General features: G+C 42.0%; 1 protein-coding gene across 1 annotated transcript; it reads left to right on the forward strand.

Annotated features, from left to right (window-relative positions):
• The first annotated feature begins 10,320 nt into the window (after positions 1 to 10,320).
• On the forward strand, positions 10,321 to 15,753 carry gclm (glutamate-cysteine ligase, modifier subunit). The gene is made up of 7 exons (XM_076277986.1): positions 10,321 to 10,624; positions 11,436 to 11,501; positions 12,204 to 12,291; positions 12,506 to 12,562; positions 13,590 to 13,792; positions 14,253 to 14,367; positions 14,647 to 15,753. The coding sequence occupies exons 1-7, from the start codon at positions 10,502 to 10,504 to the stop codon at positions 14,814 to 14,816; spliced, it is 822 nt and encodes a 273-aa protein (XP_076134101.1). The 5' UTR covers positions 10,321 to 10,501; the 3' UTR covers positions 14,817 to 15,753.
• The last annotated feature ends 104 nt before the right edge of the window (positions 15,754 to 15,857 follow it).

Here is a 15,857-nt window from a genome sequence, read left to right on the forward strand (position 1 = left end):
CATGAAGGTTATCACTGGCCTGAAGAAGAACAGCAGCTCTGTGGAGGGGGACCTGGACAGGGCGAACCAGTTGAACCACTTCTACAACAGGTTTGACTGCCCTGCTCCAGCTCCAATGGCGGTGGTCTGTCCACCATCCCCCAGCCCCCACCCTCACACCCCCTCAATACCAGCGCAACACTCACCTCCATCATCACAGGCTATCGTACACCCACCATCACTGGATTTTGCACCCCTCCCCCACATGGCGATCACGAACAATGAGGTGACAACGACCTCAGTCAACAGCCAACGGACACACAGATCCCAGATGCACCCCTACCCCTCCCCTTACACCCCTCACCATTACAAAAGATCAAGTGACAGTCCAACGTAAGAAATTGCGCAGCAATAAAGCAGCTGGGCCTGACAGACTGTGCCCAAGGCTACTTAAGGCCTGTGCTGCTGAACTGGGGGAGCCACTGAAGCACATCTTCAATTTGAGCCTACGCCTTGGACAAGTTCCAACACTGTGGAAGACATCATGTCTCACGCCTGTCCCTAAGAAGCCACACCCTAGTGAGCTTAATGACTACAGACCTGTCGCTCTTACATCACATGTGATGAAGACAATGGAGCGATTGGTCTTAGGCATGCTCAGACCCCAGGTACGCCATGCACTAGACCCGTTACAGTTTGCTTACCAGGAGAAAGTGGGCGTGGACGATGCCATCACTTATCTTCTACACAGGACACATTCCCACCTGGACAAGGGGAAAAGTGCTGTGAGAATCATGTTCTTTGATTTCTCAAGTGCTTTTAACACCATCCAGCCCCTCAGATTGGGAGACAAGCTCTTGCAGATGGGTGTGGACGCTCACCTGGTAACCTGGATTACAGATTACCTGACCGAGCGACCACAGTTCGTCAGACTGAAGAACTGTCTCTCTGACACTGTGATCTGCAGCACCGGAGCGCCACAGGGAACTGTGCTCTCTCCGGTCCTGTTCACCCTGTACACATCTGACTTCTGCTACAACACCGAGTCATGCCACATGCAGAAGTTTTCTGATGATACTGCAATTGTGGGGTGTATCAGGAACGGGCAGGAGGAGGAGTACAGGAGCCTGGTGGAGGACTTTGTGCAATGGTGCAAACTCAATCATCTTCAATATAACACTTCAAAGACCAAGGAGATGGTGGTGGATTTCCGCAGGTCTAAGCCCACTCTGCTACCAGTCCACATTGATGGGGTCAATGTGGAGGTGGTTAGCACCTACAAGTATCTGGGTCTCCACCTGGACAATAAACTGGACTGGTCAGCCAACACTGATGCACTCTACAAGAAAGGGCAGAGCAGGCTGTACTTCCTGAGGAGGCTGCGGTCCTTCAATGTGTGCAGTAAGCTCCTCAGGATGTTCTACCAGTCTGTTGTTGCCAGCGTCCTCTTCTATGCAGTAGTATGCTGGGGAGGAAGCACAAGGAAGAAGGATGTGGGGCGAATTGACAGGCTGGTAAGGAAAGCTGGCTCTGTAGTGGGAGCTGAACTGGAGTGCAACACTTCACTATCTGACAGAAGGACCCTGAACAAACTGATCAACATCTTGGACAATGAGTAGGGTTGGGCACCGAAACACTGTTCTAATATGGCACCGGTGCCAAAGCAAACGGTAGTAACTGCATCGAATAACAACGTGGATTTCGGTGCCTCATATCGGTGCTTAAATAGCGTTTTTTTATTTTATTTTTTTTATACGAGGCATCACTGCATGTCATGCCCCATCTCTAACGTCTTGCTCTGATAGCAACACATCCAGATACAGTTAGCTAACATATGATAAATACTGGATGTATAAACCAGAGGGGTGCACCACATAGGCAAGTGGACAGTGTTTGACAGCTTGCGTGAGCCCAAAGTAGCTTAGCTGCTACTTTAAAGCGATATCGCGAGCTCCTGTCAAAATCTAGCAGTGGGCCTAACTACACACAAGCAAAAGGCTATGAAACAACATCAACAGTAGGCTAGCCTATAGAGCATCACAGTCCCGCCCCTCCTCCGAGAGAGCTTAGTTTCCGGAAGTAAATTTCCCATTCATTTCTCCCATTGACGTTTTGGAAAAATCCGTATCTAAAGAGTTTTAGAGCATGTCTTAGGCTAATCAGCTACGGCGTAACTCATAAGCATACAACATATCATTTCGAGTGAAAAAACGAATAGAAAGTCCAAAAAAAGTCAAAAGGTACAAGACTGTGTACATATTTTCATTTCCGAACGAAGGAACTACTCATCCCATAAACCACCGGGCCTCACTGAAAAATATATAAGCAGCACGAACCAGCGCGAAATCATTTATTTCCAACCGGCGACAGCAGCGAACCCTCTCCTCCAAACAATGATTTTTATATAGTTAATAGCAGTTATTTCAGGAGTAATCATGTAAATAATAGTGTTTTGGTATTGAATGTTATATTTACCATTGTGTATTTTATATCGTGTGTGTGAAAGCGGTTAATGTTAACGTTGTGCAGTGCTTCGTATCTGACTGCCATCCTGATGCATGGACCGGTGCATGGTCTGCTCTTGGACCACCATATTCAGTTTATTAACTTGAATTATTACACAAAATGTTCATTAAATGTACGAAGAAGTATTTCTAGGTTAATGATTGATATAGCTCGTACAGTATGAAGGCTACAGTAGCCTAGCTAATGTTAACTAGCATTACCAACCTCCCTGCAAAACTCACCACACAACTTCGTAGGTTTGATAGGTCTTGTTCCTCATGCTGGCCCATACAAAACCCACAAGCTGACCCTCGACACACAACAGTCAATAATGTGACCCGATTTAAAGTGGTTTTCACCCCTTTGGACACTCTTGATTTCGTCCTTGAAACTGAAATATTCACTGGCCGGGGGCATGGACGGTTTGCTAACCATTTTACTGCAGTGTCTACCCGGTGGTAGCATCCAGCTTTGCTATCAGCTAGCTAGCTAGTTCAAAGGTTTAAGTTCTTAATGGGGATATACAGGGCTTTTTATGCCTCGTCTAAGTTGATGTTTCATATAAACAACAATTCATGTTCATAGAAACAACAAGGTCACTAAAACATAATATATTTCATACCCGTGTTGCAGCATGTAGGCTAACGTTAGCAGCATTATAATGACATTCTAATGTCTGAAAGGCTAATGATTAGCTAGCCTATCGGCTACCTGAAAAGTTAAGTGTTCAAACTAGCATTTACAGTGTTCTATTTGATGGTGTATTGGCCCTGACTAAGTTCGTGTGATATATAAACCACAATCCTTGTTGATACAAGTACCAATGTTCGTCTAGAAAGTTTTTATTCACATTATGTCAATAATACGTTACACAATAGAGCATCACAGTCCCGCCCACAGGAGTTTCCGGAAGTAAGAATTCAATGCAATTTCTCCATTGACAATTCGGGTATAAGCCATAAAAACTTAACTGCACTTGGTAGACTCAAAACCAGCTACGGCTGTACTAAGCGATTGTGTATGCTCATATAGACGCCAAAAGTTCACGGGGCACTAACCTTGTTTTGAGATAAATGTCTTTTATGCGCGATGTCTTGGATAAGTACTTCATTACCCACAATCCTGAACAATCCCACAATCCCACAGTGATGCCTCTGATTGGTGGAAAGGCCGTTAAGGTCATAGTTTGAAACGTTATCAGCGAAAATTATTGATAAAAATGGCGGAGTCTTTTACTGCCTATGGCGAAATTCTTAATGTGAATAAAAACTTTCTAGACGAACATTGGTACTTGTATCAACAAGGATTGTGGTTTATATATCACACGAACTTAGTCAGGGCCACCATCAAATAGAACACTGGAAATGCTAGTTTGAACACTTAACTTTTCAGTTAGCCAACAGGCTAATCATTAGCCTTTCAGACATTAGAATGTCATTATAATGCTGCTAACATTAGCCTACATGCAGCAACACAGGTATGAAATATATTATGTTTTAGTGACCTTGTTGTTTCTATGAATATGAATTGTTGTTTATATGAAACATCAACTTAGTCGAGGCTTGAAAAGCCCTGTATATCCCCATTAAGTACTTAAACCTTTGAACTAGCTAGCTAGCTGATAGCACAGGCTGGATGCTACCACCGGCTAGACAATGCAGTAAAATGGTTAGCAAACCGTCCATGCCCCCGTGAATATTTCACTGTTTCAAGGACGAAATCAAGAGTGTCCAAAGGGGTGAAAACCACTTTAAATCGGGTCACATTATTGACTGTTGTGTGTCAAGGGTCAGCTTGTGGGTTTTGTAAGGGCCAGCATAAGGGACAAGACCTATCAAACCCAACCCACAAAGTTGTGTGGTGAGTTTTGCAGGGAGGTTGGTAATGCTAGTTAACATTAGCTAGGCTACTGTAGCCTTCATACTGTACGAGCCATATCATCAATCATTAACCTAGAAATACTTCTTCGTACATTTAATGAACATTTTGTGTAATAATTCACAGCAAGTTAATAAACTGAATATGGTGGTCCAAGAGCAAGACCATGCACCGGTCCATGCATCAGGATGGCAGTCAGATATGAAGCACTGCACAATGTTGCTAACGTTAACGTTAACCGGTTTCACACACACGATATAAAATACATGATGGTAAATATAACATTCAATACCAAAACACTATTATTTACACGATTACTCCTGAAATAACTGCTATTAACTATATAAAAATCATTGTTTGGAGGAAAGGGTTCGCGTGCTGTTGCCGGTTGGAAATGATTTCGCGCTGGTTCGTGCTGCTTATATATTTTTCAGTGAGGCGTGGTGGTTTATGGGATGAGTAGTTCCTTCGCTCGGAAATAAAAATATGTACACAGTCTTGTACCTTTGACATTTTTTGGACTTTCTCTTCGTTTTTTCACTCGAAATGATATGTTGTATGCTTATGAGTTACGCCGTAGCTGATTAGCCTAAGACATGCTCTAAAACTCTAGATACGGATTTTTCCAAAACGTCAATGGGAGAAATGAATGGGAAATTTACTTCCGGAAACTAAGCTCTCTCGGAGGAGGGGCGGGACTGTGATGCTCTATATCCTTGCTAATGCGCCAACTGACATTTATTATGACCGCCGCGCAGCGAAGCGGCGGTCATATAGGTTTAGTCAGATTTTTTTTTTTTCTTTTTCGCATGCCCAAATTTCTGTCAATGATTCCCGGGACACTGAAAGACCGGGGTACACAAAACTTGGTGGGCATGTAACCCCACATGGATAGCATGGAACCATCGTTTTTCGTTTTGATCTGTAGCCCCCCCGCTGGACTGGACCCCCCGAAAGGAGGGTAGGGCAGACACAGTTTTCTGTGAATATCTCGAAAACCGTAGGGTTTAGGAGGACCATTTTTTTTTTTGTATGTTGATCTCAAGGGGCCATGTCAACCCATTCCATAACCACTCATTTCATGTATAGCGCCACCTAGTTAAACACAAAAAAGTAAAAATGAGGTGTTGTAATTGAAGGTATCTGTGACCTAACAAAGTCAAAACTGTACAAAATTGTAAGTGTAGGATCATTATGACACCCTCTGTATGCACGCCAAGTTTCGTGGAATTCCGTTCATGGGGGGGCCACACAATAAATTAATTTATGTTACTATACACCAACTGGCCTGTAGGTGTCCGGAGACAGTTTTCTGTGAATATCTCGATAACCGTAGGGCCTAGGAGGTCCACCTTTTTTATGTATGTTGGTCTTAAGGGGGCATGTCAACCCATCCCATTACCACTTATTTTATGTATAGCGCCACCTAGTTAAAAATGAAAAAGCAAAAAATTAGGTGTTTTCATCACAATATGTCTGGCTGACAAGGTCAAAACTGCACGAAATTAAAAGTGTAGGATCATTATGACACCCTCCGAATGCATGCAAGTTTTGTGTACTTTCGTTCATGGGGGGCCTTACAATAAAATAATTTATGTGTACATTTAGTGACGTACACCAACAAGGATTCCCGGGACACTGAAAGACCGGGGTACACAAAACTTGGTGGGCATGTACCCCCACATGGATAGCATGGAACCGTAATTTTTCGTTTTGATCTGTAGCCCCCCCGCTGGACTGGACCCCCCGAAAGAAGGGTAGGGCAGACACAGTTCTCTGTGAATATCTTGAGAACTGTAGGGCCTAGGATGACCATTTTTTTCCGCATGTTTGCCTCCAGGGGTCATGTTAACCCATTTCATGTGCACACATGTGCACAAACAGATACACACACACACATACATTCACAGTAATCATACGTATGACACATACTCACACAGTAGACATATGTACGCTTGCATGCACAGGCACATACGCAGGCACACACACAAGCACGCACACACACACACACACACACACACACACGCATAACATAAACATGTACATGCACACAATTCAAGAATTTCTCAGAATTATGAACAGGCAAGATGGAGGTGGGGTTGTATAAAATTTATTTTACATGTGAAATCTATGAACTAATCATGTTTTGGTACTTGTTGTCTAGCAGATATCAGTGAGAATTGAGTGTGGATAATGCAATTTAGTGAGACAGTTAGAATCATATAGGCCTTTCAGCGTGATTTATTTTTGTGGAAAAAATGTGCTGGACTGGGCGGCGGTCATATTTTGTACCGCTCTGCGGTACATCTAGTTTTAAATGTTATCAGCAAAGTTGTAAGGTGAAAACTTTATTTCACGGTGTGTTATGGCATGATATTAATCTTTCATGTGCACGAGGCCCATATAGCATCACAATGAATATGAAGATCATGTTAAAAGTTAGCTGGCAAAAACATAAATATGTAGGTTACGTACCTGATGTCACTGAGCTGTCAAAGAGGCCATCTCCGTACGTTATCGCTAATTAAACTCAGCTGAATGGTGTTAGCGCATAGCCATAGTTGCTGTTAAAATGCCTACTAGGCTAGCGCTGGGAATCTAAACACTTTAACACCGACATGTAGCCTAACATGTTCAAAACTACTGCGTGTTATGGGTTAAGACATGCAATTTCTTGAAGCATTTGGGAACACACTGAATTAACTGGAAAGTAGAGTTAGATTAGCTTGCTTGCAAATGCTGTTGTCCATGACTGGCAGTATGGCAAGCGGTTTTAACATACCTTATGGCAAACCGCCTACACTGGGTAAACTTGAAAGCAGAGCTTACCATTGTGTGTGCATGCATGGCAAGCTGTTTTAACATTTAAATGTATTATTCGTAGGAGCAATGAGATATTGATAGTAAATTGAATATAACAGTTTAATTTCATGTTCAAATTTGTCAATAAAAAAAAGCAATTCATGCTTTAATTAATTTTTTTTTAATCAAATCAATAAAAAAAGCAATTCATGCTTTAGACCATTTTAATTTAAAACATTTTAAAAACAAAGTACCGGTTCAGGCACCGGCACCGTTTTAAAAGTATCGATTTAGCACCGGTATCGGATAAAACCCAAACGATACCCAACCCTAACAATGAGTGTCACCCACTCCACAGCACTATTGTTAAGCAGAAGAGCCTGATCAGCTGGAGACTTCGCTCACTGCCTTGCACAACTGACAGACTGAGAAAGTCATTTGTCCCCAGGGCCATTGAACTGTTCAATGCCTCACTTAAGGGAAAAGGAGAGATAGACTTCTCTGCATAGTCTGTCTGCCTCTTCACCCCCTCCATGTTTGGTACTGTCTGTCCACTAGCCACTTGTACCACTGTCTTTATGCCTCACTGTTTGCGTGCTATATTAGCACATTAGCAAATATGCATAACCCCCCCTTCATGCCACAGCCGAACTGTGGCCACACTTATACATTTTCTTAAATAGTTAAATATATAGACTTTACTTTATTTCTGCATTGTTGCACTGTTGACTTACTCATTTGCATCACCATGACCACTATCACCATTGCACTACCACCATGACACTCATTCACACAGAGCACCTTACCATACCTTACTATGCACAGAGAATCACAGGCTCAGTCCCTGCCTCAGTCATTGCAAGCGCCTCTGATTTATTAATCACCACTATGTGGATACTGTTTTTAGAATTGATTTAGATTAAGTGTTAGTATAATTTGTATTTTTGTAATTTGTATTTTAGTATATTTTTATATATTGTATTAAGTGTTAGTATAATTTGTATTTTAGTATATTTAGCATATTCTTTATCTTCTACTGTCCTTACTGCTTAGTTGTGTTTTTATATTATATACTTTAATTACTCTTTCTGCTGTTAAAGAATGTGTTTGTGTTGTATGTATGCTGCTGAGACCTTGAATTTCCCCTAGGGATCAATAAAGTATCTATCTATCTATCTTTAAGCATTTTAACATTTAAACTTTTAAGTTGAGATGAACATCTTGAACAACTTGCTGGTACAACTTTTTCCTTGCCCCTGTTGCTCTGGGGTGCTCCTTGTTGGTGCCCCCCCCCATCCCAATCCTCCCCCACCTTTCTTATGCAGCCCTTGCCACTTAGGGCTAGTCCACACGTACGAAACCGATCTTTTTTTCCTCCGTCTTCCCTGAAACCGCATCAAGAATATTTGCGTCCAAACGGATCCATCTCAACACGACTCAACACGTTACTTCATACCCCAGGCCTATAGGTGGCACTGTTTCTTTACAGAAATTGACCAAAGTTTGTGCTTTACAAACAGACAGAATAGGCTATGACGAAATGGCTAGTGCAAGGAAACCAGAATTGTTTGTGTGGACTGATGGTGAACTGTCAACTGTAGTCAACTGTAAAACTAATAAACTTTATTTTACGGTTTGTGAAGGGTGCAGTCCCGTCCTTTATTTGGCTAACGCAGGTAGGCCTAGCCTACTAATCACCTTTACTTTCTTTGGTTGTAGGATAGTCCGTGATTCACATTAGTTTTGGCTATCACCCCAATTAGGCTACTAAACGCAAGGCTTACCCAAGTTCTAGGCTATTCTGTCGCCACATTTATAATATTGCTATAAAACCTTCATAGTAACAGTCAATATGTTTGCCTGCATCAAATCAAATCGCGCATTTGCATTCAGTGTGCTACCATCGGCTTAACGTGAGTTCTTTGTATGCTTATATCTGATTTCACTCGACTGTGAATGCATGTATATATGTTGTAAGACATGTAAAATAAATGAATGACACTGGCACTACGCACAAATTAATGTAGCCTAAACTTACACCGCACTTTCCTAATAACTTCAGTTCTCGCGTCACTGACAGTAGCTAGAATGCATTAAAAAACACCGGGAAAAAACAATGTTCAGTCCACCAAGTCATAAGCTATCGGCGCTGCGCAGCACCAGTTGTGATATTTATCTTACGGAGTGTAATCGTAGGTAATGTCATGTATGAAAACTAGTATTGTTAGGCAATACTATAAGTGCAAGTCCAGGACAGCTGAGGTGTGGCGATGACATCATCGATACGCAAGCAGGATGTGCGGTTTCGCTGTCTAAACGAATTCAAACGGGCTACGGTTTCAAATTTCTCCACTCTGGGACCAGGTTTCAGAAAAGTGCGGTTTCGGGCAGTGCGTTAACAGGATTCGTTTGACACTCGGCCAAGACGAAGCAAAACCTCTGCGTTTAACCTAAAAAGCGTCTCCGTGTGGACGGGCCCTTAATCTACTAAACCCCTCTTCTACTGCACTTTTTACCCCCCCCCCCCCCCCATAAATGCACAAATAGGCTGACACCAGACATAATTTCACTGCATTTCTTACTTCCAGTAACTATATGCATGTGACTATAAACTTCCTTGTATCCTTGGTACATGTTCTTAAAGATGGCCTAAATACACTCTTTTCCATGCCCTACTTTCAGTCCTACTGTCTCCACTGACTAACACACACACACACACACACAGACACATAGGCCCTATCGGTTGTGTCCATAAAATGTTCACACCATTGAGTCATTATTAAATGGCTATAATTGTCTACTCCACCTAGATATCCAGTCAGTGTGCGTAATTCTATTAAGCCACATTTAGTCTCACTGTTGACATTTACCAATGCTCCTGGGGTTTTCAGTGGCTACTGCAATAGCCTAGGCAAACAAATAATAAAAATAGACAGAATAAATACAAAGTCCCCCATAATGTGTGATAATAGGGTACTAAGGTGCGAAAGTAAAATGAGACATAACTGGATGATTCCCGATGTAAGCGTACAGTCATGATTACAGTGCACATTTTTTCACCTGTAGGATACGCCATGACCATAAACTATGACGCCGCATGTTATGCTGAATTCTCCGTTCCATGTGTCCACACCAGAGTTTACGCACACCACTGTTTCAACGTAGGCGTGCTCTTACTCTACACTTCTCTCTGAATGAACTGCATATGCAAAGTCACTGCTCCACTCACTTATAAACAAGCCCTTGACGGCACGGGCAGTTCGAGATTATTCCGGCAGAAAGGAACACGACCTTGAGTATCGTACCTTGATACCTAGGCTACATACTGTAGGATAACATGGAAGCTCACGTTAATGCCAAGGTGCTACTCAACCATGCGACGAGTCTACAGTTACACACAGGGAATTTAGTGAACCGGAGCCGGCTTAAGAAAAAATGTCCATCTTCACCCAGTGAGGAGGTAAGGTAACCTTCCGTATTGTCTTTGCCGGATAGTTATTTCACTTATCTCATTCCCCGTAAGTCTTGCGTCATTTTCTGGACCACCTGCACAACTCGAGGGCCGCCGCGTTGTGTATTTTGTTGTCAGTCTCCTATGGTTACGTCATCCGCATCATGCTTTAAGAGTAGCACTTGCTAAAACAAGAAGAAACCAGACTCAGATTGCGACAAGGCTATATTGACAAACATGTGAAAAAAAAGTTGATGGTCTTAGTAATCATTTCTAAATGATTACAGCAAACCACAACCATTCCCGCCTTGTCAGAATGTAACGTTAGCGAAATGTCCGGAAGTCGGTGGAGTGTTAGCATGTAGTCTGCCAGTGTTGATTTATAATGGAGAGGCTAACTCAGTTTGAGGGGACGATTAAACCAGCCAGTTAAGTTAGCAATTTTGTTTCACGGCTTTGTTAAGGCGGAGATATGACTTAGGTCTTTCATGTGATCCACACGCGCAATATCAATTTGTTTTCCATTTTCCGATTCAAGCTTTGATTGGTCGATGCATTATGTTACATTGCACGCGTTTGCAAGTTTTTGTCACTTTTGTTCGATTTGCTGTCTATTTTTTCTCAAGTGCACGACCCTTATGTTATCATCTCAAGTCCACGTGACTGATTATTCATTGATCAATGACAACTGTCCAACCAAGAGACAACATATGTTCATACTGACAGCTGACAAGCAAATGGCATTAATGCATGGTGTGGACTCTTCCATTTGCAGGTTGCTAATGGTGTTGAATGATGATCACAACTTGTTACTTTGCAGCTTCAAGACTGTATCCAGGCTACATTAAGCAAATGGTTTGCCACCATACCTTCTACTCTGGAAACGGTGAGCCATGATTATCTTATTATTGGTGTATTGCTGTCCTCATTTCTTACAGCTGACCTTTTTTAAATAGCCAAATGCATCACCATTTTATAGCCAAATTAATTCATTGTGTAATTTGTGAGCTACAGGTCTGCTAATAAGGAATAAACATAACATTAGACTTTGGCATACATGTTATTACTTTCTGTATAGTCTTAACACATGAAATTGAACCTGATCTTTGCCTGATACGTGTTGGCTTGCCAGCCAGCGCCTCATTGGGGGGAAAACAAAATACCTGCCCGCTGATTGACCGCAAGCAAATTCCCGCCTGGGATGAAAGAGAGCTGTCATAATGATCGTTTATGGGAAGTTGGCTGCCAAAAGTTCTCCATGTGGAGCAGAGACACGGTCAGCAAGGCTTCAGGCCGGCCTGCAGTTCTGCTGCTGTCAGCTAATCTGCCCCAGCATGCTTGCAGAGTACACAGGGGGGTCTTACACACACAAAGCTCCAAGCTTACTGAAGCATTAAACCCAGACAGTCCCCATAAAACACATGCTCAGTTGGAAAGCATTTCTCTACAGACATGTCACAAGAAGACACTTTGGGCACAGATTAAACCTATTGGTGTCCATATAGCCTAGAAAATTACGTTTTCTAGAAGATGATAATCCCAGAAGATTATTAAGATGTGGGTCTTCAATGCACTGTTTTTCCTGCAGAAGGACCTTCCCATGACGCTTGACTGTAGCATACCTGAGGAGACCGAGGCCATAACAGCCGAGGAGCGCGAGGAGCTGAAAGTGTCTGGTGAGCCGATGTAACTAGGCCCCAAGTCTTCCCGGCTGCTGCAGCTGGTCATGAATGAATAATGTCGTCTGTGGAAAGTGTTGTGTTGTTCTTGCAGTCTCCTACGGACGGCCTTCCTTGAATCACTCTCATGAATCATTTCCCTCTTGTCTTGTCTGATTTCCTGTTATTGTGCGTAGTTGATAATGGCCTCTTGTGTGATTTGCCTTTTCAGTGAAGATTTTCCTCAGCGAGCGTGACTGCTCCTCCATCAGAAATGCTGTGGAGATGGGTGAGTGCCAATAGCTTGAACAACTAAACCTTTTAATCAGTATTTAATAAAAGAAAGTACTATTTTCTACGAGGACAAAACTGATCTCGATGGCCTCCCTATGTATGGTATACTTAAGACTATGTGTAACATATTTATTACAATCTTAGAAAGTAACAAAACAAGAGGACAAATGCCTACTGTCTGTAGATTAGTCAGTTTATCAGTAATGTAAAGATAGTGTTTGGAATAGTGAATAGTTAGGTGTTGCATTGTGTAAAATGAATGCAAGAAATGCAAAACAAAAAACCATTGAACAGGATGCCATCCCTTTCCAGTGGTGTAGGCTTAACTGAAACATTTACAGGTGACAGTGGTCTCCTAACTAAAGGTGACCTAAACACCCAAAAAGCTATCAAGGCCACATTTGTTTGTCAAAACCTAGCAACAGCTATGGAAATCTATGGTAATCTGAGATCTTAGGCAGTTTCTGTGAGGTTTAGGTGTAAACATTTATAGAATGCTGTTTTATAAAACTGATAGTTCCCGTCCATTATTGTGATTGGCTGAATCGTGTTCGATGCCTTTGTAAAATCCAGCATAAACATACACCTTGACCGCATTTCGTCCTATATTACTGCGCTATCATAACTTGATAGTAGCGGCGTCTCGAAGTTGCTTGGCAACCATTCAGATAGAGGAAATATAATTCTTGGCGGAAGAATGATTATCTAGGAATAACTTGTTGTATTTCTAGTTGCTGTGCCTTTACTTTATGAAACTTTAAAAGGTATTTATAGTAACAGTTTTAGAAAAGCAATAAGCCACTTGAGTCCGTAGGTTACACTGATTCTACAACAGCTAAGGGAGGTTTTAGGCACTAAAAGGTAACCTACAGCCTCTCGGGGCTTATTGCTTAAATATAAGCACTGTCTGAGGATTCCACACAAAGACCTCCACCTGAAACCTCTGAGGGTAGCTAGGCTCAAGGTGACAAGGAGGACATGCAGTAAATCCCTCCCCCTGCCATCATCATCTTCTCTTCCAGCTTGTCAGTCGCTGGGAGTGTCTCAACTTGACTCGGTCATCATTGCTCCCCCGCCCCTGCCTGACGGTGACAGCCAGACCCTGGAGCATCTGCAGCCCCTCTGGGCCGAGCTGGAGGGCCTGGTGCGCAGCAACAAGGTCACCGCCATCGGGACGTCTGATCTGGACAAGGCACTTCTGGAGCAACTCTACAACTGGGCACAGGTGATCTTCACTTAGAAAAATGGTATATTTTTGGGGGAAAGTTTTAGGGGACAGTTAAGAGTGACAAGTGGGACAGCGAGAGATTGGGAATCAGGGATTGGGGACTGTTGGTCAGAATTGTGGTATAGATGCTGCCGTCTGTGCTACGGCTCCCCTTGATTGGATGTAATATGGCTAAGCTCTGAACTTCTGTATGACTCAATAATTGTACAGTTTAGATAAATATGAGTTGGTTCTGTTCCGGGTGCAACTGACAGATGCTGAGTTTACCACACATTCTATTTATTTAGAATTATTAATTTAACTGACATAAAACCACCCTGCATATGGCAACTTTCATTTTGAGAAATCTCTACTTCATTTCTGTCAGGCGTGATGCCAGTCTGTCGGTGCTTTGTAAAGTCTTGGGTGTGACTTGTCACCTGTGGGACTCACCCATGTGTGTGCCATTCCTGTGCAGGTGAAGCCCAGCAGTAATCAGGTGAATCTGGCTTCCTGTTGCGTAATGCCTCCAGATCTCACAGCGTTCGCAAAGGAATTTGACATCCAACTGCTGACTCACAATGACCCAAAAGGTGATAAAAGTTTCATTTAAACTCATTTTCCTTTGTCAAGTAGTGTTAATTTACTTTATTAAACTGGTTCTGTACTTGAGTTAAAAGTTTCTATAGAGATTTTCATTGAAGTTTTCTTTTAGTCTAGGACGAGGCATGATCCATGCACGGGAAACCAGACCAAAATTCTAAAGATTAAGGATTGTTTTTAACAGTTATGTATTTTCTGCCAACACATTATCTAAATGTAATGGATGCATGTTTAACAAAATGCATATTCTTTCCTCTGAATTGATCCAGAGCTCATCTCAGCAACGGCCTTTCAAGAGGCGGTCCAGGCGAGCACCCAGGACCTGCAGGTGGCGCACTGGAGCCTAGAGTGGGTCCTGCGCTACTCTCTCATCATCAAAAGCAGAGGCATCATAAAGTCAAAAGGGTATCTTGTTCACGCCAAGAGAAGTGCCCTTTAGCCACCCACACACACCACCAACATGTCAGATGCGCAACTTATGGTCGGGGAAGAAATGATGACCCACTGAAATCATCATTTTGTTTGCAGTTAAACATGCTCTGTTTATGATTTTACATATGTTTTTAAACAACTCAAATCTATGATGCTCTGTACTCTACAATATGTCAAGAGTAAGTGCCTGTTTCTGTGTTTTATCTGATTTCATTTCTCCTCTGAACTTTCTTTTTATGGTATGAAACCCAGAAGGTTTATTCACTGAGAGAGAGTATAGGTATAATGTAACTATTCTTAATATATGAGTTATATCAATGTAAGTCATTTTACAACACAGTGAGGAAATAAGGTGATTTGATATCTTATTTTAAAAAGCACTTGATTTTGAATTGGCTAGTAGCCTGTAAATGGCTCCAAATGGCCCAAATCTGTGCTGTCCTCACGGCTTATTGCACTCTGAATGAACATGTTTACTATAAGTGCGGCAAATTTTATCTGAATTTTAAAATATGAATGATGGAAAGACTCATTGTTTAGGGTTTGTTAAATTGTTGAATCAGGTTTAATCAAAGGGATGTGTCCCATGAACACAATAATCCCTTATTTGAGACGGCACATAAAACTGGAAGTGTTCAAAGTTTGTTTAAAAAAAAGTACTGTTCTTCCCCTCTCTGTCTCTGACAATAAATTGCTAATTACATTATAGCTGCAAGTTCTGCTTGAGTCCAAGTAGTTTAAGATTGGGACATGTCATACGCTGTACATTTTCAAGTTTATATTATCTCTGTATATTATGTTTTTAATTGGTGTCATGATTCACAATAAATCTTACCTTTTATTGTTTTTGTTCATTATGCAAAGACAATTTTCTCTAATGAAATGTAACCCTTTACAAAAGATCATGTAGCTTAATGTAAATAAAAATACCATCATGAGTTCGATATTTTGTCATGTCTATATTGATGTATAGGAACCATTACCTATATAAAATAGATAGGAACACTATCGGCTCCCACACACAGCTGCGTGCATCGCGTTGCTGGAG

Source organism: Alosa pseudoharengus, unplaced genomic scaffold (genome assembly GCF_046254945.1).
Source record: "Alosa pseudoharengus isolate Yale_2024_CS ecotype anadromous, Long Island Sound unplaced genomic scaffold, YU_APseudo_1.1 YU_APseudo_1.1_scf_11, whole genome shotgun sequence".
NCBI classification, from domain to species: domain Eukaryota; kingdom Metazoa; phylum Chordata; class Actinopteri; order Clupeiformes; family Clupeidae; genus Alosa; species Alosa pseudoharengus.